At 34.6% G+C, this 27,824-nt stretch overlaps 1 protein-coding gene across 2 annotated transcripts; it reads right to left on the bottom strand.

Annotated features, from left to right (window-relative positions):
- Window positions 1-1,947: 1,947 nt before the first annotated feature.
- MYL1 (myosin light chain 1) lies at window positions 1,948-26,878 on the bottom strand. Of its 2 annotated transcripts, none has more exons than XM_033230413.1 (7): window positions 26,537-26,878; window positions 14,219-14,246; window positions 10,126-10,269; window positions 6,015-6,188; window positions 5,489-5,566; window positions 2,823-2,865; window positions 1,948-2,273 (listed from the first exon to the last, which is right to left on the bottom strand). In XM_033230413.1, the coding sequence occupies exons 1-6, from the start codon at window positions 26,654-26,656 to the stop codon at window positions 2,837-2,839; spliced, it is 573 nt and encodes a 190-aa protein (XP_033086304.1). In that variant the 5' UTR covers window positions 26,657-26,878; the 3' UTR covers window positions 1,948-2,273; window positions 2,823-2,836. The 2 variants fall into 2 exon arrangements, with proteins under 2 accessions (XP_033086304.1, XP_033086306.1); XM_033230415.1 differs by lacking the exons at window positions 14,219-14,246; window positions 26,537-26,878 and adding exons at window positions 14,499-14,523; window positions 15,262-15,373.
- Window positions 26,879-27,824: the final 946 nt, after the last annotated feature.

Genomic DNA, 27,824 nt, shown 5'->3' with positions numbered 1-27,824 from the left:
ACAAAGCCTGTTTAGGGGTCTCTTCACATGGACACGTGAGACAATGTTTCTTGAATTTTTCCTGTGAAATCTAAAAATTAAATTTTATTTCCCCAATATAATAAGTTTATTTTGTTCATAGAGAATAAATTAAGTTCCTGTTCACTCTTTAAGTTTCAAATTTTCAGCAAAAGTTTGTGTATAGTATTACATTTTGTCAGAAAGGTAACTTGAAGATAACTAAAAAATAAGCTTGAAAATATTTGCTTATGCTGCATAGGCTTCTCAAAAGTTATATTTAAAGACTGAGGAATTAGGCACCTGTCATTTTTGCCAGCTGGTGTAGATGTTAAAAATTACTGTCACTATTCCGCCTGCTACTTTATTTTGCACCTGCTGTTACTTGAGTTACAGGCATTTCACACATGGTAATTTAATAAGGTTAGTTCCCATGACAATGTACTAGATATTATCCCATTGAGGGTTAAAGTGGTTTTATAAGGTCTTGAGGGAGAATCACTAAATATAAAACTTGAGATCAAAAATGTAATACCTTGCAGACATCACATTTTTCTAATTAAAAATTTTTAAAGGAGTATAGAATAAATGACATTTAGCCACATATCCCAAAACAAAAATAAGCCTTTTATGATTGAATTATTTGTACCAGTCAACTTCTCTACATAGTGTCATTTGTAATTAAAACAAACACTTTTAATTGCCTGGTATAACACCTGCAGATAAATATATATTGAGAGCTGTGAACAGTGGTTCAATATAGTAGTCAAGAGCCACATGTTACTATTTAAATTCAAATTTAAATTAATTAAAAGAAAGCAATTAAAAATTCAATTCCTCCGTCACATGGGCCACGTTTCAAATTTTAATTGCTGCATGTGGCTAGTGGTTACCATATAAGACAGAGCAGATAGAGATCTTCATTTTCACAGAAAGTTCTACTGGATGATGCTGTGTGATATTTCCAGTTCCTGGTCTTAGAGGAAACTTGGCCTTAAAGATCATGAGACTATAGTGCACTTTCCTTAAGAGTGATTGCGGTGTCGCAACATCATCATATTGACTACAAAAGCAGAGGCTGAAATCAAAGTTCTGCCACTGGAATCTGAGTGACCTTTGCTAGACAGAAGGAACACGTTGATCTGAAGCTCCCAATATCAGAGAGAAAGTTGTTTCAGCTTCCAAAGATCTATAGGCAGGCAGGTGCTTTTCAAATATTTTATAATCCTGTATATTACAATAATCTTTTGAGGGTGGTATGGAGAACGATTGACCACTCCTCTCTTCTAAATAGCCAATTTTTTACCCTCAGATTGTGTCCTAAAGAAAAAATGATAGGTGATAGCATTCTTAAATAAAGTTTATACTGTGAACTTTTCTGCCAATTTGTCTTACCACTTTGACATCTATTAAAAGATTGAACTAATATTTTGGGACATGGGCATGCAAAGGGAAGGGAATTATAGTCGGAGAGAGAATATTAATAAACAGGATCTTGAGTTCTTAAGCAACAGTCCCATCCCAGAGGGTTCTTTAAAAAGTTACAGCTGAAAGGTCACTCTAAATCTTATCCTTGAAGACATTAAGTGAGAAGGATTAAGGTCTTGCTAGACTTTTCTAATAGGCCAGATTGTCACTAGAAGTGAAATAGATCAAGCCATGAACAAAATGATTTACACAAATCCGAAGAAAACTGTTTTCGCTTTAAATTACCTGCATAGGTTTTAGAAAAATGTCTCTTATCCAGTTTGAATTTCCTCAGATTTCTATTTCACTTTTTCAATAACATATGATTATCTTTATTATTCAATTTGTTATTGCTATGTAGACTGCAGTGATTTCTTCTTTTAAAAGTTTATAAATGGTCAATATTCTCTACATTTAACAAAATAATTGAAGTTTTAAAAATTATTTTCATTAAGAAAATAAAAATGCAATGTGACTTTAACATTCCAGACTGACCAAAATTGTTTATTGATTTATTGTTTTAAGAATGTTTGTTGATTCATGGTAGATAATAAAGAATGGTGCTTGGATTTGAGATTGTCAATATTTTATTCTTCTCATCTAGAGTAGCAGACACTTTGCGTGGTATGAATACAATTCAGAGAAAAACTGAAGATGTATAAAAATTCAGGGAGTTGCTCAGTCTTGAACAGTCCAGATTGCTTTGTTTTTCTGAATGATGGTAAACAGATCTGGAGAGTTTGTCATGGGTGTGATTAAAATAAGTTTCCAGCCGGTCTTCCTAAACAATGCTTGTTCTGTAAAGAAAACTGGAAAACGAATTAGATATTAATTGCATCTTTTCAGGAATAAAACTCAGGAGGAAATAATGTGAAATGTAAGAGAAAAAAAGGCACAAAGCGAACTAGCACTTAAAAGATGAGCCATTTCCTAGTTGTAAGAACCTGGTTGCAAGTGCTTGAATTTGGACTGTTATAACATGGTTTTCTAGAGCAGAAACTGTTAAGAACTGCTTTAGTTATCCATAAAACGTTTGCCTGTGCTTTTATTTGTGTTCTGTTCCAATTAAATTAATCAACTGGTCTCTGGCAGTCCACTGCATAATTGTATTATAACCACAAAGATAGAATTTATGAATGGAAACAAAAACCTCATAAGTTTTTGCTTATACACTCATACAAAAATGCTTTATTTCTAAATAACCCATCTCAAGGTGTTACTAACACCATTTTCTAATTAATATAAATATCTCTTAATTAAGAACCAATATTAATCTACAGTATATAAACTGAAGTTGTCAAGTTTTAAAAAACACAATATCAAGAAAGCCTTAAATATTAGAGGGAACAGGTATATACCTTGAGAGCTCCATTCAGATAGACATGATGTGCTTGACAAAAGCTGTAGGGGCAAAATAGACAAAATAGACAACTTAGAGTTAGGAAACAGTCAAATTTAATAAAAGAAAGGTTTAATGAGTTAGCTCAACAGTAGTTTCTTTTCTTTTGTATTTAAGGTGTATAGCTCATAATTCTTAGTAGTGGATTTATGACCTTTGCCCAGATTTTGCAAATTAATTTTTTGAATAAGTGGTACATTCACATGCATTTTTATTTTTAACATGGGGTCTCGTGTTGTCAAGGCTTGACTCAAACTCCTGGGCTCAAGCAATCCTGCTTTACCTCCCAAGCAGCTGGGACTACAGGCACATGTCACTGTGCCCAGCTAGGGTTAAAATATTTTTTTTTAACATATGAAACGACATATAGCAACAAAGTGTTTCCCATCACTGTCTGCCAGGCAACTGGTTCCCCTTTTTATAGCTAAATTGACAGAGCTGTTTATGTACATACAAGAACACGTAAATATGTTTCTAAAAATCTTTTAACACAAAATGGTATACTCTATATACTGTTTTGTATTCCTTTTTTCAATTAATAATTTATCTTATAGATATTATAACTGTACACAAGAGTGTCCCTGTTTTTAGGGCTGCAGAGAATTTCACGTTGATACATTGATGGACATTCGATTGTTTTCACATTGATACGTTGATGAAATTATACATTGATGGACATTAAATTGTTTAAAAAATTGGCCATTATGAACAGCACAGTAATGAATAACCATCTATATATGGTCATCTCACTTGAGTGAAAGAATATCTAGAGACTAAGTCTCTCCAGAAGTAGATTTGCTGCTATTAGTAGTAACACATCATCACCTAGGGGTTTTAACAATATGCATTCCCATCAGTAATACATGAAATTGCCTGTTTCCATACCCTCTACTCAGCCCAAAGTGTGCCCAAACATTTAATCTTTGGCAATCAGCTTATTGAAAAATGATGTCGCAGTGTAGTTTATTATTATTATTATTATTATTATTATTTGAGACGGAGTCTTGCTCTGTTGCCCAGGCTGGAGTGCAGTAATGCGATCTCCGCTCACTGCAACCTCTGCCTCCCGGGTTCAAGCGATTCTCATGCCTCAGACTCCTGAGTAGCTGGGACTACAGGCGTGCGCCATCACACCCAGCTAATTTTTGTATTTTTAGTAGTGACAGAGTTCCACCATGCTGGCCAGGCTGGTCTGGAACTCCTGACTTCAAGTGATCTGCCTGCCTGGGCCTCCCAAAGTGCTGGGATTATAGGCGTGAGCCACCGTGACCAGCCGTCAGTGTAGTTTTAATTTGCATTTTTAAAAATTATTAATGTAGTTTGTCATTTTTTTCATTTTGTTTCCTATGAATTGTCTGTTCATGTACTTGCTAATTTTCTATTGGATGTATTTTATTTGTAGTAGTTCTTTTTTTATTAGGAAAATTAGCTCTTTCTGATATTAATTGCAATTTTTTTTTTTTTTTCTGGTTTGCTATCCGCCTTTTGACTGCTTTAGTGGCTTTTGCCATATAGACTTTTAAAAGTATGTATTTAAATTTATCAACATTTTCAATGCCTTCTGGTTTTTGTGTCACTGTTAGAAAGAAAAAACTTAATCATTCCAAAGTTATAAAATGAATTCTTCCGTGATTTTTGTGCTCTTTGTTTTTAGCTTTTATGTTTCACATGTAAATTATTTGAAATTTGTCCTGGCATAAAATTCAGATTTGACTTTATTTTCTAGATGACTGTCCACTTGTTCAAACAATATTTATTGAATGATTCTCTATGGAGTGTATTTATGGTAATAGCCAAATGTGAAGAACTATCACATTAAGAATTAAGAATTAAAAGTGAAGTTCAATCAAGATTGTCAGTGAAGATAAGCTTGGCTAAACCATTTCTTTTTGTCCTCTTCTCCCTCCTTTCCTTTCTTCTCCTTTCTTCCCCTCACTCTTGTTCTCTTCTCTTCTATGTTTTTCTCTTTTTGTCTTTATTTATATATAACTGGGTTCATTCTCTTTGGGGACAGAAAAATTTTTACATTTTCTACAAAAAATTAAATTTGTAAATTATATTATGCATCTTTGTTTTGTGCAGTGCATTGCTTTCACACCCTCTGGGTGAAGCTGCTATTAATTGGTGGTAGGAATTAAACAATTGGCAACTGTGGGATGACTTTCATTAAAGCAAGAACACTAGACAAGGAGAAGAAGTAAATTTTAGCACCAGCCTGGCCATCAGTTGTTTGACCTTCACCAAGTAATTAAAACTCTTTGGCCCGAAGTTTCATTTTCATGATTGCTTCATAGTAGTAAAAGACATTGAGTTTCTTCAAGTTTAATACTCTATTAAATTTGATTCTGACATCAGCCCTGTCTATCTCATAGGGATGTTCTGAAGATCTAACAAAAAATATATGTGAAAACACATTTTAAGCTTAAAAACAATGCACAGTATTGCTAAAACACACTGGAATAAATGTTATTTATATGTTCAGATCCTCACATATCTTTTTAGAGTTATGCAATTGGTTGTCATATGTATGTCAATTAGGAAGGAAGAGGAAAAAGTTCAAAAGGAGCCCATCATCAATCTGATCAGTTAAGAGTTGCTGTAACCACCAGTGAGCATTGATTCTACCTTCATAGTTGATGCAGCCATTGGAGTCTTCTTGACCTGCCATCAGAGCTTCCACTTCTTCCTCTTTCATCTTTTCACCTGATGAAACAAAACTCTCCTTTCAGAAAGAAGTCCACATGGTATTTTCAAAATTCACCATAGGCCATCAGCCAAGGGCTTCTGGAGACTTAAACTATTGGCATATAGGAATTGTGACTTTCCCATTCTTTTGGTATTTAATATATTGTCAACTAATTGGTTTTTGAATGAGTTAATTAAATACACATTATTCCTTGTCGTACAAACTGTATCCTATAAGAACTACCATGCTTTCCTTTACTTATTCATTACCAATATTTTAAGTTAACATTTTCACCAAATTCACTGCCACTGAGGCCAATTGAAATGGTCATTAACTTTTGACTATTTTTTTTCCCCCATTTTCCCTTTGTAGTATTTCCTCCTATTTGGTGATGACGTGATTCTCCTGTCATGTTCTTTTCTGTATATTCTGTCTCACTAAGTCCACTGAAATAAATTCCCTTACCCAGGGTGGCTAGAACATGGCGGAGTTCAGCACCCATGACTGTGCCATTGCCTTCCTTGTCAAAGACACGCAGACCCTCAACAAAGTCTTCGTAGGTGCCCTGGTCCTTGTTGTTGGAAATGGCTTGCATCATAGGCAGAAATTGTTCAAACTCAATTTTCTTGGCATTCAGCTCTGTAAGAAATTGCAATTTTGAGGGTTATTAGCTACCATAATACTAACTCTGAGTCACAATTTAAACTTCAAAAGTTATTCTAGGTTATCTGAAAAACCTTGACACAGCTTAAATTTCAGCTGGTAAATTGCTAAAATATCAAGAATATGGTAATAGTTAATAGCATGAGGGTTGGAATTCCAGTGCCTGAACTTTTATTCCTAGTCTACCATTTGCAATTCTGACAGTGCACAAGTTAACCTTTTTGTGCCTCAAGTTATCATCTGTAATATAGAGATAACTAATAGGGTTATTGTGAGAACTAAACGAGCTAATGAATGCAAAGTTTAATATAATATCTAGGATAAACTGAGTGCTTAATAAGTGGTAGCTTATTTTTAGTATTGTCCATTTAATATTTCCCATAAATACTTGCAAGCCATAGAAAAATGCACTGAGATACAACAAACTCACTAGTGGATTAAGACAGTAAAACTTAACTTTAGTACATATTCCACCTTTGTCCCCAGCTTTTGGAGGGCCTTTCCTTTCTTTAAATTTTAAGTAATTTAAGAAGTTTACAAGGAGAGAGTGTGTGTCAAATATTCTGTGATCTCCTGACTTCTTTGTACCTTAGAAGCCTGGAGATGATAGGATTTTATTGTCTTCTGACAAGGTAAATCTTATTCATGGAAAATCTAGACAGTCTATTTTATACTATCTGGATGTATGCAAATGGGTAAAGTTATGTATTCACCAAATCAAATCTTTTTACTACTCTTCTATATTTCTATTACATGTTATATATATTTTTACATTGAAATTATATTGAGTAATATTTAAAAAATTAAATTTGAATGCTGAATAAATGAGTATTTTACCAAATAATTTTATGAAAGATGGATATTTGCTAAGTTGGAAAGTGACATTTAAGGGTTTCAGCCTGGTTGCAGTGGCTCACACCTGTAACATCACCACTTTGGGAAGCCAAGGCAGGTGGACTCCTTGAGCTCAGGAGTTTGAGACCAGCTTGGGCAACATGGCAAGACCCCATATCTACAAAAAAAAAAAAAAAAAAAAAAAAAAGAAAAGAAAAAAAAAGGCCAGGCATGCTGACACATGCCTGTAGTCTCTAGCTACTTGGGAGGCTGAGGTGGGAGGATTGCTTGAACCTGGGAGGTGGAGGTTGCTGTGAGCCAAGATCATGCCACTGTACTCTAGCCTGGATGACAGTGTGAGACCCCATCTCAAATAAATAAATAAAAATTAAAATTAGGTTTGGCTGGGTGTGGTGGCTCACACCTGCAATCCCGGCACTTTGGGAGGCTGAGGCAGGATTGCTTGAGCCCGGGAGGTTGAGGCTGCAATGAACTATGATCATGCCACTTATTCTCACCTGAGTGACAGAGTGAGACCCTGCCTCAGGAAAAGAAGGAAAGAAAGAAAAAAATAGGGTTTGCCCTATTGCTTGCTCACTTGATCTCATGCTCTCAGCTTTTCTGCATGTTATAATTGGATATTTCCTTCCAAAGAAAATGAAGTCAGCAGGCTGATTTTGAGTTTTGTTGAAATCAAGTTTTCTTTTTCTAACAAAGGAAAGGTCTCCAAAGAATTTTCAGTTGTCAAGGGAAAAAAAAGATTATTTGTTATCTCACGCCCCTCTCTCTGTTTCCTAATGGCAAAGATAAACAGCCTGAATATCTATTTGAAAAACTTCAGTTTTGCATCTCTTTCAAAAATTATTTTTTATTGACACATACTTATTGTACGTGTTAATGGGGTAAAGTGTGATATTTGGATACATATGTACAATATGTAATGACCAAATCAGGATAATTAGCATACCGATCACCTCAAACACTTATCATTTCTTTGTATTGGGAACATTCAAGATCAACTGTTTTAGCTATCTGAAAATGAATTGCTGCTAGCATAGTCATCCTATAGTGCTTTAGAACACTAGAGCTATTCCTCCAATCTAGTTATAATTTTGTATTCACTAACCGACCTCTGGCTAGCTCTTATTCCCTCCTCTCTTCATTAAAGATAGATGTTTGGTAAGCTGGGAAGTGGCATTTAAAAATAAGGTTTCTGTTGGGTGCAGTGACTCATGCTCATAAACCCAGCACTTTGGGAGGCCAAGGAGAGCAGATGCCTGAGCTGAGGAGCTTGAGACCAGCCTGGGCAACATGGCGAGACCCTGTCTCTACAAAACAAACTAAAACAAAACAAAAAGTAGCTGGGTGTGGTGGTGCACGTCTGTAGTCTTAGCTACTCGGGAGGGACTAGAGCACTAGAATTTATTCAGAACACTAGAATTTATTCCTCCAATCTAGCTATACTTTGGTATTTATTAACCAACCTCTGGCTGTCTCTTATTCCTTCCACCCTTCCCTGTCTCTAGAAAGCACTACTTTCTACTTCTCTAAAATAAAATTTTTTAGATTCTACATATGAGTGAGAACATGTAGACTTATCTTTCTGTCCCTGGCTCATTTTACTTAACATGATGTCTTCCAAGCTCATCCATATTGCAGCAAATGATAAAATTTCATTTTTTATGGTTAAATAGTATCCCATTGTGTGTGTGTGTGTATATATATATATGTGTGTGTATATATATATATCATATTTATCCATTCGTCTGTTGATGGACATTTAAGTTGATTCCATATCTAGGGCATCGTGAATAGTGTTGCAATAAGCATGGGAATACAGATTTTTTTTTTTTTGACATATTGATTTCCTTTTCTTTAGAAATATACCCAGTAGTGGGATTGCTGGATCATATAACAGTTCTATTTTTAGTTTTGTGATAAACCATACTATTTTCCACAATGGTTGCACTTACATTCTCAGCAACAGTGTATAAAAGCTCCCCTTTCTCTGTATCTTCCCCAGCATTTATTTTTTGTCTTTTTTAACAACGACCATTCTAAGCAGGTAAGGTGGTGTTTCATTGTGGTTTTTAATTCACGTTTCCCTGGTGATTAGTGATATTGAGCATTTAAAAATATACCTGTCGGCCATTTGTGTATCTTCTTTTGAAGGATGTCTATTCAGTTCATTTGCCCATTTTTTGATTGGATTATTTGTGGGTTTTTTTTTTTTTTTTTGGCTGTTGAATTTCTTAAACATTTTGGATATTAATCCCTTGTCAAACAATTTGCAAATGTGTCTTGTCTGTTTTGTTTGTTTTGAGAGTCATTTTCTGTTAGACTATTATACTTTTCAATAAAACCACTGGGATTAAAAGTAATTTCATTATTCTAGAATAATGACTGGATTTCTGAATTGAGTAAATGACTTCTGCAATTTTGCCACTTAGATTTCTCACTGATTTTTTTCCTAGGATTATCCTTGTGCTCTGTCTTTTGACACCCTGCTTCTGTCCACTCATAGAAGCAGTGTGTCAAAGGACAGAGCACATGGCAGTCAGCATGTATTTTTCAGTTGCTTGACAAAGTTGCAATTTCATTTCCACAGCTTTTATCAGAGAAGTTCTCTAGAACTGTGCCACTGGAATTTACTCAGAATTGTTTATAGAGTGTTTTAAGTCATATTTAACATCTTTGCCAAAATGTGTTTTTGCCTTTGAAGATTTGAAGTCTGAAAAAATGTGCAGATTTGGATATTATTTCATTTCATTAGCCTTTATGAACATCTGAAATGATAGCATTAGGTATTTCTAATATCTAAAGTTAAACATTGACATTTGACATTAGATATTTTATCATCTTGCAAATTCTCAAATGAAGTTTAACTTATTTTGTAAAGAAAAAGGCTGAGACTATATGGCTAAGAGGTGCACTTACCACAATCAGGAATAAACTGAGCCCTATTACGTGAAACATTTTTAAATCAATCTCACACACACACACACCACACATACCACACACACACACTGCTACACACTTCCCTATACTTCAACACTTCTTGGAAAAATTGATGGGTTACCTTCATTGCTGGGGTTTCCCAGAACTTTCCTGACCTCTGCATTGGTGGGATTTGTGCCCAGAGCTCGAAGGACATCACCAACCTGGCTTAAGGTGATCTTGGAATCACCTGTTCTGTCGAACAGGAGAAATGCCTCCTTGAATTCTGCAAAAAGCAAAAAGCATTAGAATGCTTTTTTTCTTCCTCTAACCTATTAATTAAACCTAACTCAATCAATAATTCAGTTCAAACTCTTCTGTTTTACAACTTTTGCCAGCTGTGCAAGTTGTTATCCTGGATTCTCTTTTTGTATCTCCAACTATCATTGGCAAAAACTTAGCATTTCTTTTTGGGATTATTTTAAAGCAGCATTTCCAACTTTAAGTTGCCTGTTATTGTTAATCAGATATGGAAATTGGGGCTCCTAGTCATATTCATATTTCCTTTACCTGCCTGGAAAGCAGGATTGGGTTAAAAAAAATTCCTAGGCCCTGAGAAATTTTAATAATCTCTCATATAATTAACAAGATTAACAAAATTTCAAAAAGAACAAATTTTTAATCAGGCTCATGATATGTGAGGTTAACTCAAAGTTTTCAAATTGTATAGAAAAACCTCCTCTTGGTGTACACATTTCCTAGGTTATCCCTTTAACCAGTTTTCTCCAGGAATACCTTTATTTTTCAGGAAAAATTTAGGTGAGACAAATCTATACATTCTATAGTTTATTAACTAATGTGTGACTCTATTAGTCTCCAGGTATAATCAATTCAGAAGGAGAAATATTTGTTTTGGTATGATAATACCATTGTTGCTGTGATAATCTCTTTATACTTTACTGTTTTTTCAAACAATACATATGACATATGTTGCTATATCTACTTTAGAATTTCGGTATGCCTTGTAATTACAATTTTATGGAGAAAATTGTAGATTCACATGCAGTTGTAAGAAATGATACAGAAAGATCTCTTGTATGCTCTGCCCAGTATCTTCCAGTAGTAACAATTTGCAAAATTATATTATCACAACCAAGATATTCACATTGGTAGACTCCATCAATTTTAGTCACATTTTCCCAGTTTGCTTGATTCATTTTGTTGTGTATGTGTGTATATTAAGTATACACAGCCATTCCCATTCTTTTCTGAATACATATTTTAAAGTGTTCTCTATTCTAATTATAATAATAGCATTGCTTACTTTCTCTAAATTTCATCGTTCTCTTTTGCTAGAACTGGTTTGACTTTCAAAATTATAGTGACAAAGAGTTTAGAAATGTATACCAAAGACAGAAAGCAGTGCTACTATGAATTTGGGGGCCAGGAAAACCAGTTTAATTAGAACTTATAAACTAGATTACATTTTCTGGGAAACTCAAAAGTACTGATGGTGATTTGGAGTTAATATTAACAATACTCAAAAAATCGTTTTTGAATAAATTGGTAGAAGTGAAAGCATTTTTTAGGCTATCAGTGGTTTCAGATCAAAAGGTGCTGTCTAGATAGATTACTCAGCAAAATATTCCATCTTACTATTCCTCCATATCCTAATCTAACATCGCACTGACATTATATTCACAATTCACTGCAGATCATGTTACCATTATTTGTTAAAACTTCCCCCTCAAATTCTATGCAGTTTGGCTACAGATCAATTCCCTACACTAAAAAACTTGCTGCAGGCACTAGAAGTCATTAGTCAAATATTATTTTTCATCTTTCTAAGGGACATGTGAAACTGAACTATTCTTGTTACTGGCTTCAGGCTTTCATGAACAGACTGCTCAGCAGGTTCACTATTACCCTGGTCAGATGCCGAAGTGGAAATAGGATTTTATGGGCTGTAATAGAATCACTCTGACATTAACGCTTTTGGTGATTTAAAGGCAGAGACCAGAAAGACACTATTTTTCTTACTCCAGATTTTTAACCCAAACTTTAGTTATTCTCTTGAAGAATTAATACCAGGGCTGGTTATACTATTTTCCAGGGGCTGGTTGCCTGTTTCTTTTTAATAAAATTTGATTCAGATACAGCCATTCTCATTTTATGAATAGTCTATGGCTTTCTTCACACCTCAGTGACAGAGTGGAGTTGTTTTTACAGAGACTATACTGGCAGCAAAGCCTAACTTATTTACTATTTGGTCTTTTAAGAAAAAGTTTGCTAACTTCTGGTGTATAACAGTATTGTTCTAGAAATTTTGGTAATAATGGAATTGTTGTCATTCTGGGCTGCCCAAAAAGGTGACTGTTAACTGTTGCTCTTGAACACTAAAATGTGACTAGTGCAAGTGAGGAAAATGGATTTAAATTTTTATTTTTAATTAATTAAAGTTTAAATAGCCACATATGCCTAGTGTCTACTGGACAGCACAAGACTTAGACCTTTAGAATACTGTAATTTTCCAGTTTTTGCCCCTTTTCCTTCAATCCTGTGATAGATTCCAATAGAGCAGCCATGAACAGAATTCTTTAACCGCTAAACAAGGAAACAAACTAAAGAATATTTTCATTTAAGAAACTATAGGTTTTCCACATAATTTAAAATGCTGACATTTGTTTTCCTGCCACAAAGAAAACAGTACACTACACCCATGTTTACTGAACTTCTGTGTCTGAAATCTATTTCACAGACGGAATAAAAGGTTTAATGTTCAACATTAAATCCTCACATCCTCGCATCCTTGCAAGGGTTTTTAAGTCTTCCCTTGCCTGATCCTACAATAGTTTGGTCAGAACAACTGTAAATGGGCTATTTGAGAGGACTGGGATGCAGCAGGTGACAATGTAGCAGCATCACTAGTAAAATGCATTAAAAATCAAACAAATTATAGTAGAATCACAAACTGTTTTCAATGAGAAAAAAGTCCTTCATGGTATAATTTCAAATAATCTTGAGTTATGAGTCACTAAATCATCCAATCTGTCTACATGAGGCCATCAACCATGATGCAGATGCAGATGCATGTGAGTCTGAACTGCAGTAAATATCCCTTTTTTCTCAATTTGTGTTCAAATATGAACTATTTCAGACACAGAAACAGACTTGAAGAATGGGAATCCTTTAGGTAGAGAACTGAGTATTTGAATAGGTTCTTATTAATCACCTATAATTATAATTATATTTTGCATATCATAATATATGTAATATAGACATACTACTTATGACTGATATTCTAATTTATACAATATTTTGAAGCTAATTTTTTCTCCTCCTTCCATCTATAAGTTTATTTATGTCTCAGTTCATTTAGATATGTGACTCTTTCACTCTGTAAAATATTCCTCACTGTACTTCCTAGAAAACATCAAGCTCCTGTGGACTAATGGGATCTGTTGGATCCAAAGACCCAAAGGTGAAAAAGTTGACTTGTTAGGGAAACTATTCAGATTCTCTTGAATCTTAAGAGTTTCGAGTCTCCTAGCTAGTAATTGTTTTTATAAAATAAATTTTTAATCAACTTAAACTAATGTCAGATTTTGATCCTAGCACTAATTCTTTGAGTCATTGATAAAGTCTTGTCACATCTCTGGACTCTGTCTTGCATGTCTCAGGGAGGGGTTAAACCAGGAGACATTTAATGTTCCTTCTATAGTTCTATGCTAAATTAATCCTTCTTTGTTTCTAAATTCATTTTTATTCTACAACTCACTATGTTATCCATTGAAATGATATGGTTTTAGTAATTGGGCAGTTTTATAATCAATTTTATTTTTCAAATTGACAATTCAGACTTGTCAAATCTCTCTTTAGGGATTATATGAGCAATTTAGCCATCTAAAATCTATATCTATATCTATATATAAAATCTACTATATATATATATATGGTATTATCTATTGTATCAAATTGGTTTTATTTAGGTATCAGTAAATATAAGGGCCTATTCTGTGGTGCTTATCTTTTGTTAAACCTTTGATTACTGAGTATCAGCAAGGGTTTCAGGTTGAGCTAATTTATATTTAGAGTGATCGAGAGCAATTTATTTTTAGAATGGCAACACCAGTGGGGATAATTAGGAAGCGCTAATCTCATCCCAAGGGAGTTGGTTTTCACACATGCCATCTTTATGAGTGTGCACATTTAACAACCATAGCTTTTAAACTTACCATCCTGCTGTTCCTTAGAGAACTCGATCTGTTAGAAAGAAATTGACCACAAAGAATGTTTTAACCAAACAAAAATGTTCTGAGTTTTAGTTGTATCCAGCTCATTCCCTGAGTAATCTTCAAAGTAAGCTCCAAAAGTCAGCCTACTTTTCAGAGTTCAGGCATAGCTTGGACACTAATAGGTTGAGCTGCAATGAAACATGCCTTGAAGATAAGTAATATTGCAGAAACTAGGCAGTGCTGTGCCTACATCTGTAGCAGAGAAACTCAATTCACTTACCAGCAATCTGGTCAGCACTGAAGGACTGCAGTGGCGAGGAAGAGAAAGAAAAAACAAGTACTCTTTCAAATGCATTGACAGAAGAATGAGCGCTGGTTGCTCTGAGATTTTTAGGAAGCTATGCAGGTGTCTTGGCATAAGAAGGTTGCCTTAGGACACTTTTGAATCTAGGAACATAAAAAGCTATTGCAAAAGATAATTAGGGAATATCTTTCTGTATCTTAATGATTTAACAAATGCTACATTTAATACTCCCTAGGAAAATCTATAGTATATTTAAGATATGTCTAATAAGATACACGGTGTTCGAGTACAGATATACCCATTAAAAAGACTACCTTAAGTCTGTCTTCTATTTAGCCAGTGCTTAAAGAAAAGTATACAAAACCGATGCATCAAAAGCAGTTTACTTAGTTTTAGCTATCAGCATCACTGGCTTGTATTTTAAGGTATAATATTTTGCTGTAGCTACAGGTTTTTTTCTTCTAAATTTAGGTATAATGAACTTTATGTGATACAGCAAGAGTTGGTGAAGCATAAAGCACAGCTCTTGGAAGTAACATGTATTTTTCCAGTTGATAAACAGTTCTAATTATTTTCTTCTATCTTTAATGGATCTCAACAAAACCCAAAAGTAGATACTAAAGACTCATATTGAATATGTTCTCTCCTCAGTTCCATTCTTTGCCTTTCTTCTCAGTAAGATCATATCCTCTATCTATTTTCTCCTATAAATGACAAATCATTGTCTCATAGGACCCACCATGATGGAGCGGCTGGGCTGCAACACAGCAGGAAAGCCGAAGAGTGAGTTGAGGGTTGCTCCGGTCCCTGAGTGGGGTCCTCCCTGGCTGAGGCTTCGTTTTATTTCTGGGCAAGCTTTGACCTCACAGCTAGCATCAGGTTTCAGAGATAAGTTGCCACACCCCTTAGAGAGTTCTTTAGCTTTCTTAGGGCAAAGGGAAAGATGGATCTGTACCCTGAGAGCTATTTTTAGGTGACCAGAACCTGGGAGTGGACAGCCATAGTGAGATGGAAGCCTGTCAGTACTTTTATGGTCTTTATTTCCAAGAAGTTCTCTTGGAGCATCTTCTTTTAAGAAGCTTCCTATTTGTTCCATGGCAGAAGAGCTTAGAAGTTCTTTAAGGTCTTGGCCCAGACCCTTCTCTTGACGACCGTGGATTTTGAAAACTTCTAGTCAGCAAGTTTTGGTATTAATGCAAGTTTTCGAATGGGACTGGTTTGGGGTTTCAAATGGCAACTGCTATAGAAGGAACATCCTCTGAAGTGCTATCCTTTATGGTAAAGTTCAGAGGACTTGAAAAGGCCATGCACATTCTGCATGTTTCTTAGGCTGCACCCAAGTGACAATCTGGTCAGGTCTTGCAATCTCCAATTAAAGATCACTCTTTTGCAAGCATAATCTAAACCAAGAATAGTTTTGATCTCTGCTTTTCACCATTCTCCTTTAGTCTCCTGACGTTAGGTCTGGTTATTTTCCTCCCTCGTTATCTTTATAATGGCTGAGTAGTCACATTTTTTTTATTTTCAGAAGTTTTTCTGGGCAGAAAAGCTGATAGATCATTTTTACATTCTTTTTCTCTCATCCTATACGTTTTTTTTTTTTTTTTTTTAAACTACGCATAAGTTCTTACTAGAACATGCTGTTTCTGTTTCTGCTCCTGCCTTGGCAAATACTCTGTGGCTCAGTCCCTAGACCAAGAAGCCAAAAGAATGCACGGCAGAGCTTGTGGAATGCAAAATTGTATTTTATTTTATTATTTTTGAGACAGAGTCTTGCTGTCACTCTGGCTGGTGTGCAATGGCACAATCACAGCTCACTGTGGCCTTGAACTCCTGGGCTCAAGTGATCTTCCCACCCCAGACTCCTTAGTAGCTAGGACTACAGGCATGTGCCACTGTACCCAATTAATTTTTATTTTGATTTTTTGTAGAGACAGGGTCTCGTTATGTTGCCCAGGCTAGTTTGGACTCCTGGCCTCCAGCCATCATCCTGCCCAAAGTGTGGAGATTACAGGCATGAGTCACCTTGCCCAGCTAAAACTGTGTTTTAGAATTTTAAAGGTATCTAGGGGATTGGCCAGCAATGGGTTTTCATGATAGCTTACCTGAAAATAGCGGGCAACTCCCTTCTGGAAATGGTACTGGGAAAAGTGGTACAGGGAAAGATCCTCCTAGGATGTCCACTGAAGTTCAGACAAAATATTTATCAGTTTTCTACATGTTTAAAGCAGCTCACAGGCATAATGTATATTGGAGATTAATTGTAACTTGAGTACTGCTTCAGCAACTGTTTTTAAGGGGATGGTCACAAAAAGCATGAAGTCTTCCCTTCTAGAAAGACAAATACTTTGTAGCTTCTCCTCAAATCATTTCAGAAGAAATCAGCATTTAATAAGCACATCTCTTCTGGCTCTAAGTTTATAAGTAGTGAAAAAAATCTCATAGAATCTTGAGTCCCAAAATGAAGACTGAAAATATAATTTTAAAATTATTAGTACCCAGGTAAACATTTTCATAAATAGCTTGACCTTTTGAAAGGTTATTGGGAACTGAAATTTAATAGAAAAATTAAAAATGCTTTGAATCATTAGGGGCAAATGGAAGGGAAAGACAAAGGTGGAAATGTGTAAGCTTTGAATATTACAAGATTTGGAATCTTATAATTTTTGACATAAATGAAAGCATCAGAGCCTACCATGTTATCTTTGTGTTCTTTTTTACTTTTGTAATTATATTTATGAAATTACATTATTAAATTTGAATTGTCTTATTGAGAACTAGCATATATCGTTAGTTGAGCTAATAACTATAAATACAAAATTAACCATCAAAATTGCCCAACTAAACATAATTATTTTCATATTTATTTATTTTTTTCAGGTAAAAAAGTGTCCTTGCCTAGATATAAAATATGGTTAATCTGTGTAAAATCTATTGAGTAAACTGGAAAGTAAGTTTAAAATTTGTATTTAGGGCTGGGTGTGGTGGCTCACACCTGTAATCCCAGCACTTTGGGAGGCCGAGGCAAGCAGATCATCTGAGGTTGGGAGTTCAAGACCAGCCTGACTAATATGGAGTAAACCCTGTCTCTACTAAAAATACAAAATTAACCGGGAGTGGTGGCGCATGACTGTAATCCCAGCTACTTCCTCGGGAGGCTGAGGAAGGAGAATTGCTTGAACTCTGGAGGCGGAGGTTGTGGTGAGCTGAGATCGTGCCATTGCACTCCAGCCTGGGCAGCAAGAGTGAAACTCTGTCTCAAAATAAATAAATAAATAAAATAAAATAAAACGTTTTATTTATGCCAGGTGTGGTGGCTCACGCGTGTAATCTCAGCATTTTGGGAGGCCTACATGGGCAGATTACTTGAGACCAGTAGTTTGAGACCAGCCTGGCCAATATGGTGAAACCCCGCCTCTACTAAAAATACAAGAATTATCCGAGCCTGGTGGCATACGCCCATAGTCGCAGTTACTTAGGAGGCTGAGGCAGGAGAAACACTTGAATCCAGGAGGAGGACGTTGCAGTGAGCTGAGATCGCGACATTGTACCCCAGCTTGGGCTACAGAGTGAGACTTCATCTCAAAAAAAAAAAAAAAAGGTTGTACTCATGTTATGAATAAGCTATTCCTAATGACTTGGATACTATAAAGTTTGTTATTAAAATAGAAGCAGTTGTTAACTGTTTCACCTTAGTCTTTCTTCATACCTTTGTCACATAGAAAATGCATTTAGATATTTTTGGTACTTACTGAGAATCAACATAAATATTTGAGCACTTTATTTGACAACAGTAGGGAAGGCTACGTATGGTCTAGAGAAAAAAAAAAACTGTAGTTTAGAAACTAGAAGACCTACATTCTGCGCTCATAGAATAAACGGGAAATCCAATTTTTTTTCCTCTGGCACACTGTTTTTTGTTTTGTTTTGTTTTGTTTTGTTTTTGAGACAGAGTTTCGCTCTTGTTGCCCAGGCTGGAGTGCAATGGCGCGATCTTGGCTCACTGCGACCTCCGCCTCCCAGGTTCAAGCGATTCTTCTGTCTGGTTTACTTTCATAAATGGCAAAACTTATCTTCTCTCTCTTCCTTGGGGTTATAATGATGGGGTAATCAGTCCTTTGAAAAAGGCAAATTAATTGTGTAATATGAATACACAATGTCAACTGGTTTTGGCTTGAGTTCTCTATGTCATCAATTAGTTTTAAAAATCAGATTTACCTTTCTTCTCTCTGGAACGTTCTCCTCTCATTGCTTCTTTTTAGAAATTAAATATGCGACAAGCCCTGGTAACATTTGTTTCCCTTGAGAGAAACATTTCCTCTCTGTTTTCCCCAGTATTCAACATCACCCAGCTCTTCATCCCACTGAAAGTTTTTTAACCTTCTTGATTGTAAGCTTCTGGGAAGCTTAGGCCATTCCTGAAGTCATTTGTTCCTGATGTAGACCTGAATGTGAGCCTACCCCAACCCGTCTCCAATAGAGCACTTCTCTTGCCTTATTCTTAGGGTTTATCCCTCCATAACTCTCTGTAGAATACCTTGCCTATATTTGACGCTCAATAGATTTTCATTAAGTTAAAATCATTAGAACATGTATATCCTAAGCTCCCCCTTCAGATATAAACTTCTCCTCTAGAAGGTTGTGTACCATGAGGGAAAAGACTTCACCTGCTCAAAGTTAGCATGCTCATTTTGAATTATTGATATATGTACCTTTATATTTCTAGCACCTTCCTTTGGATTTTATATAAATGTTTTTGACCTGGACTTCTAATTTTCCAATCCCCAATTTGTTTTTCAAGGCTCTTTTAAATTCTAGCCTACATATTTATCTTAGACTCTTAGTAAACTAGTTACATTCCACATTTTTATGATTCGTGCTATCATTTGATGTTGGATTTAGGTAATAGTAGTCTACAACATACTGCTACTAAAAAGAATTTTTATTACAATGTTTACAAATTATTTTTTACTTTGAGAAGCATCTTTCTAATAGTAATAATGAGATTAAATTAACTGATTAAACATCAGACAATGTATTTGGTTGGTGCAAAAATAATTGCCGTTTTGCCATTACTTTTGTACCAACCTAACAGAAAGAATTGAATTATAGAAAAAAAATTAAAATGCTGTTAATCAAACAGGCTCTGGAATTGATGTAGGTTAAGCCTTAGTAAAAGAAGAAGAGCTGTAATTAAAGATAATTGGGGGGACATGTAATATTGAATACTGGGAGAAAATGCCCTGGGAAGGAACATGGACTACATTCTTCAAAGAACTCGATGGTCCTTGCAACATACAATGGGGACTAATGGCTGGAAAGGCTAAAGAAGCTAATATAATCAGGGCCAGTTTTCAATCAAAGAAAACACTGCTGTATGCTCTCTGATGTAACGCCTGGCAGAGAGACCAAAGACCTGGATGTATATAAATCCTTAAACTTACTTTACCTAATTTTCACTCCAATCTCAGAGTTTCTAGGAACCACCATAAAAGGCCAGGAAAAGCACTATTTTGGAACTCTTGGGAGTTTTGTGCTTCAGAATAACTCACTTAAGTCGAAGGAAATATTTTTGCATTTTTGACTTCAACATAGGACATACTTAGGCTAGTATATATCTAGGCTAGTTACTATAATATGGTATAAACAGGGGTAATTAAGAGTATTGAGAATATGGCACCAGCCCAGTTTCTCTAATATAAGAGAGATTAGATGGTTAGATTGCATAAGTTGATCTGGTCTGAGATAAAATGTTTAATTTTGTGCTATGAAGTCCTAGATTAGTCAACTGAATTCAGTCACATAAGAGCAAAAACTCAATTATTAAAATAAAACAATTCAGACCTACAGGAACTAAGCTAAGTCTAAGTGAATTTTAATAAAAATCTAGAAATACAACCTGTTACACTTTTTCTGTTTTCTCATTATCAATTATTAATCATGAGAAAGCTAAAGAAATTTAAAGTTTCTTGAGAGCTGCCCATACTTTTGTCTCCTTTGTGCATTTGTTTGCATGGAATTTCTTAAAAACCTACATTGTGTTTTTGTTCATTCTTTTATTTTAAAAAATGCTTTGTGTGTTTTAAGACATAAGTATCTGCTTCTTCCTATTTGTCTGGAATAAAAGTTCCTTTTGTGACAACAGGGATAAGAATATTGGCATTGCCATTCTGGAGACTTCGAGAACTTGTGGAAAGAAAGCTAGATTGGGAATTTTGTTTTAGCTTTCTTATCATAAATCATGTGTCTTTTGATTAACTTCTCTCATCTAGGCTATAGTTTCATCAGTATAAAATACTCTACTGCACGATTTCTAGGATTTCTTATGTTTCTGCAAGGTTGTAAGTTTTCCATCCTTTTGTCAGTAGAATCTACTTCAACTCACTCATTTTAATGGAAAAGGAAGTGTGCCTAAAAATTCAACAGGTAATATTAGTCTGAAGTAATTTAGATAAACAGGAATTAAACAAAACATAACTTTATAACACCATATTCAAGCCGGTTGGATTTTTTTCATAAACAGGAGACATATTCCACTGGGCATTTAATAGGTACTTTATCACAGTGAAAGGAAGAGGATAAAGTTGAGAAGATGTAGTTACATCTTTAGGAATACTTTTCTTCTCTGGCTTCACTTCACTGTTATTAATTTATGACCAGAATAGCCAGAATTTATCATCCATATAATATACCTTTTAACTAGTATAATTGAAGCCATTTCTACTTTTATATTGTAATTTTTGCCCTTCACATTCTGATTTAAGGTAAGAAACAAACTGTAGAAGTTGATATAGAAATAAACCACAGAAGATCTTATTTTTATATGAAAAGTATTTCAGTCTGAAGAGCAGCAGAAGAAAGTGTAGTATCAGCAGACTAAATATAATCCTTTCCACCATGAGTCAGATGGTGCTTAATACTAGGTAATTATGGAATGAGTTCTAAAAAAAACTTGCCAGGGGTTCATTTGCAGCACTAAAATGCCGAGAGCTAAATTTGACACGGTCACTTTATGGTCTCCTTATCCTGCAAATACTTAGTTTTACTTAAAAGTGTTATTCACTATTAATTGGTGAACAGATCTCTTATTTTCAAAGCTACATTTTCCTTTCAAAGACATTATCCTTCAAAATATAATTCTAGAGAAAATTACAAAATGCCTTTTAATATTTTCCCACTTCTCCCCACCTGTTCTCTTCTGTTACAGCATAGATATTTGAAAGAGGAAATGTGATACTGATACCTAGTAATAGTATCAAATAATTTCTGATTTGCTCCTGAGGTTATATTCACATTGCAAATGGATTAATATTGCAATTGGCTAACATTATAGTTGTATTAAAAATTAATTTGAACTATTAAAAGGCCACAGTAACAGAAAACAAACTTTTAAGATTATGTAAGGAAAAGTTAGAAACAACCTATACATATTTTTACCTATGTTTTTCTAATTAGAAATTGACTACATGGGTTCTTTTACTCAGAGTAGTTGGGGTTAAGATTTTATCATATTATACATGTGGCATTGTATTTCTGCATACCATCCCAAAGAATATAGGTTGGGATTTCCAGTTTAAATAATGCTGTTTATTTGTAAACAAAATAGAAATCTCATACCCTCCTTAGAATATTAGCCTGATGACAAAAATTGAAGGTCATATTTGATGTATGTGTGTTTAATTGAACAAAAGTACTAAAAAATCTTAATCAGTTTCATTATATCTAATAGCATTTAAAAATATCCATTTTCCATTTACAACATCCTATAGGAAGATGGAACAAAATGAGTAGGAATATTTCTAGATTCCTGATATTGCACCCTCCTTCTGTAAAACAGAATACCCAAGTTGTCAGGTGCTAAGATAGGGAAATGGAGAACAGAATAGTAGTGAACGGTCAAGGTCAAAAGTCGTGGTGAACTTGCTCTGATGTGTCTGTCATCCCCTCTTCTGGTTACACAGGACTGTGCAGGGCAATATAAAAACCACTCTACCTCATACCCTTAAGAGTAAAAAGGGCTCCTTTACACATTCTTAGAAACAGCAACTTACTTTTTATAAATGAGGGTGGTAGTTTCGGATATGGTTAACGCAGTTGACTCTGGATTTTGCTTGCTAAGTTAAACCCTAGGTCCATCACTTAACTACTGATTTGATCATATGTATAGCACTTACCCTCTTTTAAGCTCAGTTTCTTTACTTGCAAATTGTGGACACCACAACTTCAGTGTAATATTGTGAGGATTAAATAAGATAACATGGCAAAGAGTAAATTCACAATGAATACTGGTTATTGTTACAAAAAGCTTTATAAACTTCAGAGCCTTTCGTGGAGCATGACTTCATTTGATTTTTCTCAGAAATTCTTCTAAAGGAAACTGGATTTATATTAGCTTTGTTAGAAATAAGAAAAAAGAACTTACAGGTGAACAAAAGTAATCCTATACCTGGGCCAAAACAAATTGGGTGCCACAATGCATATACAACTCTCTGCCTCCACTGAATCCCCATCAGTAAGTAGATGCATTTGGGAACATTAGATTTCTACCTTATACATTAAATTGAAAGTTTAAATCTTCCCAAGCATGTGGTCAATTGTTGAAGCAAGATTTCTTATTTGATAGTTTCTGTCAATGCATTCTGTACCTTTACCATGTTTTATAATATCGTTCACAATATCTAGTCAGGGCTGACCTGATTAAGTGGTGAATACAATGAGAATTAAAACTCAAACAGCACAGTGAGAGACATGATTCACAATACCATCACCTCACAGCAATACTGCCATACAATGCATGCATCATGCAGAAAATTCACTTACACATTGAAGATCTAGAATCTAGGCACATGGTTATGTTATTACTTTCATTATTTTACTTGGTTGCAGTTTTGAGCAATGTGTATTCTTGTTTTTGAACCTACAACCATACTTATGCTGGGTTTTAATTCCTGTAACTGTGATTCTGTTAGGCTGTGTTCTTTTGGTCTGGGCATTGTTACTGGAAGTATTAGCTCTCTGAAGGCAAAGAGTGCTTAGAACCACCAAGGACAATAACTTTAGTGTTCAAATATCAATAGTACTTTGTTGTTGAAAAGGGTACTCATAGAAAATCCATTAGGACTGGACATCAAGTAAGCATTCCTTCAGAGAGTATCATAAAATTTGTGTCAGAACAATTGAAGAAGTGTTGTAAACTAATAACTAACAAACCAGGAAATCAGGTTGGAAAGCACATTTAAGAAGGTGATAAAACTAATTAATTGTATTCAAGATTATTCAAGATTTATGGGGGAATCAAATATATGGCTATTAAATGTAGTATGTTACAATATGAAACATAGATATTAGCTGGGAATACTATGGAGAAATTAAATTTACCATGGCTGTGACTATAGTACTACACAAAGGCAGTTATGATTAAACTACAGCATTACTCAAAGTCTAAAGGACAGCTAAGTTTCTAATCTTATATGATTTATGAAAGAAAGTTTATAATCCAGTTAGGTTTTGTTCTTTGTTGAATTTTGGAAAGTTAATGAATGCATATAACAGCTCTATTAATTTCTTTAAAGTTCATTTTCTCTGCTTGAAAAAATTGTATAGCTTTTATGAGGTAATATATCTAGAAACATTAAGTGATTAAAAGCATCATAATGTAAAATGTTTTAATGTATATTTTAATTAGGCCTGTTACCTCCTGAGATAAAACTAAAGTTTATAAAATTCTCAAGTCGTATCAGTTTCTTTGGCTGTGCTAAAATACATCTAAATATGTACTAATTTATTTCATATTAATGAATGCAAAGCATTGAAGACATTTACATTTCTTTACAAAAGTGTGTTAGTTTCTCTTTTTTTCCTCTGTTACAAATGGGCCTTCTGAATGGAAGATAAAGGTTATTTCTTTTTTCTTGTTTCTTCAAGATTCATTTAACTTCTTTTTGATTTGTGTCCCTTACTGGAATCCATCACATCTCTTGCTCTGCAATGAAATAATAAAGATGGAGCATGCCCCATTCTCACAGAGACAGAGACACTCCAGGGGTATTTCCTTCTTTTGGTTAGTTGTACAAACTCATATTGTATCCTCACAATATTACACAATATTGAGCTTGTACAACTCAATTTAACATATTGACAGAGAATAAACAAATTTTCAAGATTCTGAAAAGTGTTGTTTCTCTGCTGACTATGAATAAGTAATTGGCTTAATTTCTGGATTAGAAAAGAGATGTTTTCTCTTTTCTTGGAGACCTCTCCCTGGCCAAACTAAATATTTATGTACTCATTCTCACAACACAGTCCTCAGGAAAGAAAATTAATGCCTGTTTTTATTAGACATTTCGTTTGCTTCTTAGGTAAAGAGGTACATTTTCTTTTCTTTCCAGAAGTTTGTAATACCAGATACAAAAAGATAACATTGTTTTATAAATCACAATAAATATAAAAAGGAATAGCTTTGACACTGATTCGTATTTCTAATGTTACTATAGAGTGAAGAGTTAAAGATGAGGGACAATCAGAATTACTATCACGGCTATGATCTCACTGTGTAATGTAGTCAGTATGCATCTGTAAAGGACACATTAACTAGGATTGCTGGGATGAAAAATGTGGTTTCCTCTTAAAGAACTGTATGCATGCAGTCCTCAAGGTAGAAGAACATTTATCAGAAGAGCTGACATGCATTTTTTTGTCCTCCTAAGTCGATATCCATTAAGAACAGTTATTAACCAATATTATATCCTATGACCAATTTTTTTAAATACTTCAAATACCTACAAGCTAAAGATTAAATATTTGTGATAATTTACTTATATTTTAAACAAAATTTCATGTTTAACTCGAATGTTATACAAATTATGAATATATTTAACGTCATTACATAGTGTCTAAGGATGATCTAACTAAATATTTTTGGGACTTAAAAAATTCTTCAGTTATATTAAATAATGAAATGTTTGTTTATGGGTCAGCATCATAGTCACAAGTAAACAATGGTAAATTGGCAAAATTGCGATTTATTACATATACAACTTTTGGTTTAAGTGGAAAGATCACTTCATGGGTACTTTTGCTCATTGGTTTTCCATATAAGGCAGGTTTCCTTAGATAAAAATTTTCAAATTGTGATATGAGCCAATCAGAGCTCAGTGAATGAAGAGAAGGTGCACATTTAATGAGTCACGTCATTGGAAGTTAACAGACGTATCCATTTTCCAAAAGCAGATAATTTTTTGGCAATTGAGAACTTTGATCACAGCGAAGTGTTGACACAATAATTAATCACATTTTTCTTAGTTCAAGATCAGTATGCAAATACTCTAAGACATAAGCTAAAAGCCATGTAATAACAAGTTTCATAATTATTTTTGTTAGTTTCATTTAGAAGAAACTCACAAATTCTGAATTAAATATTGTGAATAAATAAGATGACAGTTATAGTCACTGAAACACTAATTTTCTGCGTTGAGATCTCATTTAGTGTTGTATCAAATTTTATTAGGCAAAACTGAAGGGAGAATTAACTTGAATTGCAAAAAATAAAGCAGCTGTCAAATACATACAGGACAACTGGGCCATCAGCTGTTTTAAACTTCTGGAAATAAGTAGGGGCTAAAACTTTCCTTTTGATGTAGTTGTAAGGTAAGGGATCTGGTTTCCAGAGAGATTTTATTTAAAACCCAAACACTGGTTTAAATATTCTTAAATGCTACACCGTTAAATATATATACTTTTCTCCTAAATAGTAAAAGTGCAATTTAGGGAAAAATGGAAACTTGAGAATAAAAAATAGAGCAAGCACAGGCTTCACATATGATACCATACTCTAATAATCTTTGAAATTATATGCTGGTATTCATTTTTTAAAGCAGAATTCTCTTCTTCAAAATCTACCAGTTCACTAAATAATGCCATTCCTCTCAATGAAAAATACATGCCTTTGCAAGTTCCTAGAGTTCTTTACTATTGAAAGATGTTTCAGTGACCACACAATTCATCTGTTTAGTTACCTTAATGGCAGAGAGGTCAATTTTTTCTTCTTTGGGTTTGGCTGGGGCAGGGGCAGGTGCAGGTGCTGGTGCCGGTGCCGGGGCAGCCGCAGGTTTCTTCACGTCTTTCTTTGGTGCCATTTTTTTTTTTTTTTAAAAGGGTGGGTTAAAAAGAGAAGGAGTTCCTCCAAAAGAACCTGTCAAAATGATTCTTGGAAGAGGAATGGTGGTTCGGTTGATCCACAGCCCAGTGTCTTGAAGGTGGACCCAGAGTGTTAAACGGTATAAGGGCATGCATATATATTTCACTTAGTGCCTAATAGAATCTTGACACATGCGGCTGGATTGGATAGTTCTCTAGTCAAGGGGGATGGCATTCCGGCTCAGACTATAAATGGAATCTAAAGGGTCAGGGCTTCATCAATTTTTTTTAACTCTCTTTCCTTTTTTCCCACCCCCCACACCTCCATATATAAAGGAGAAAGAAATATGACAGAGCCAGCTTCAGATCCTTTGATGACAGTGAGGTAGATTGACTGTACTTTTTCTTGGTAGAATTACAGTTCTGCTGAAGTTGTAAATCTTTTTTCCCTCCTTGCCTAAGAGACTTTACTGAAGGATTCCATTTCAACTTGGAATTTTGTCAGGGAGTATCACCAACTTTCACACAGCTTATTTGCTCATGCTCCTCCCTCACTGCCATAATCTGCAAGGAAGTGTTGGTCAGCAAAGAGGTGGTGGTGGTTAAAAATAAAAAAGCAGACATATAAGGAAAGCCCCATCATGTCTTAAAGTGGCTTCCCTTCTAGGGAGCATAGACTCTGGCAGTCTTTCCTTTAATTGTAGTGAATTCTATGCTAAAAAAAACTTCAACATGACTTCCTATAATTTAATTTTCTTTGTATAATTTAATGGAGCATATCAAATGGATGGAAATGACAGCAAGATTTACCTTCTTGCAAAACAAATTTTCTAATAGTAAAGTAGCTTTCAATAAGAGTAGATACTTACTTATTTTCTAAATGGTGCGAAGTCTCATTATTTATCACACAAATCTTTTGTCCATATGAGAGAGAAAACATACATTTTTAGAGACATAAAGAGAGAAAAGAGCTTTAATTATCAACACTGTGCAAGTTGTGGTAACTTGAAAGTTTTTCCTTTTCTGTCCTTTGTTTCCTCCGTTTGCAAGGCTAGACTCATATTAAGAAATATAAAACAACCAGTGGGCACTTTATAACTTTGCATGTGGTAAATTCTGCCCAGAGAGGGGGTTACAATTAGTAATCAGTTATTGCTCAATCCCACT

The sequence above is a fragment of the Trachypithecus francoisi genome, unplaced genomic scaffold (genome assembly GCF_009764315.1).
Source record: "Trachypithecus francoisi isolate TF-2019V2 unplaced genomic scaffold, Tfra_2.0 Lachesis_group13, whole genome shotgun sequence".
Lineage (NCBI taxonomy): Eukaryota > Metazoa > Chordata > Mammalia > Primates > Cercopithecidae > Trachypithecus > Trachypithecus francoisi.
This window is presented reverse-complemented; position numbering and strand designations above follow the sequence as displayed.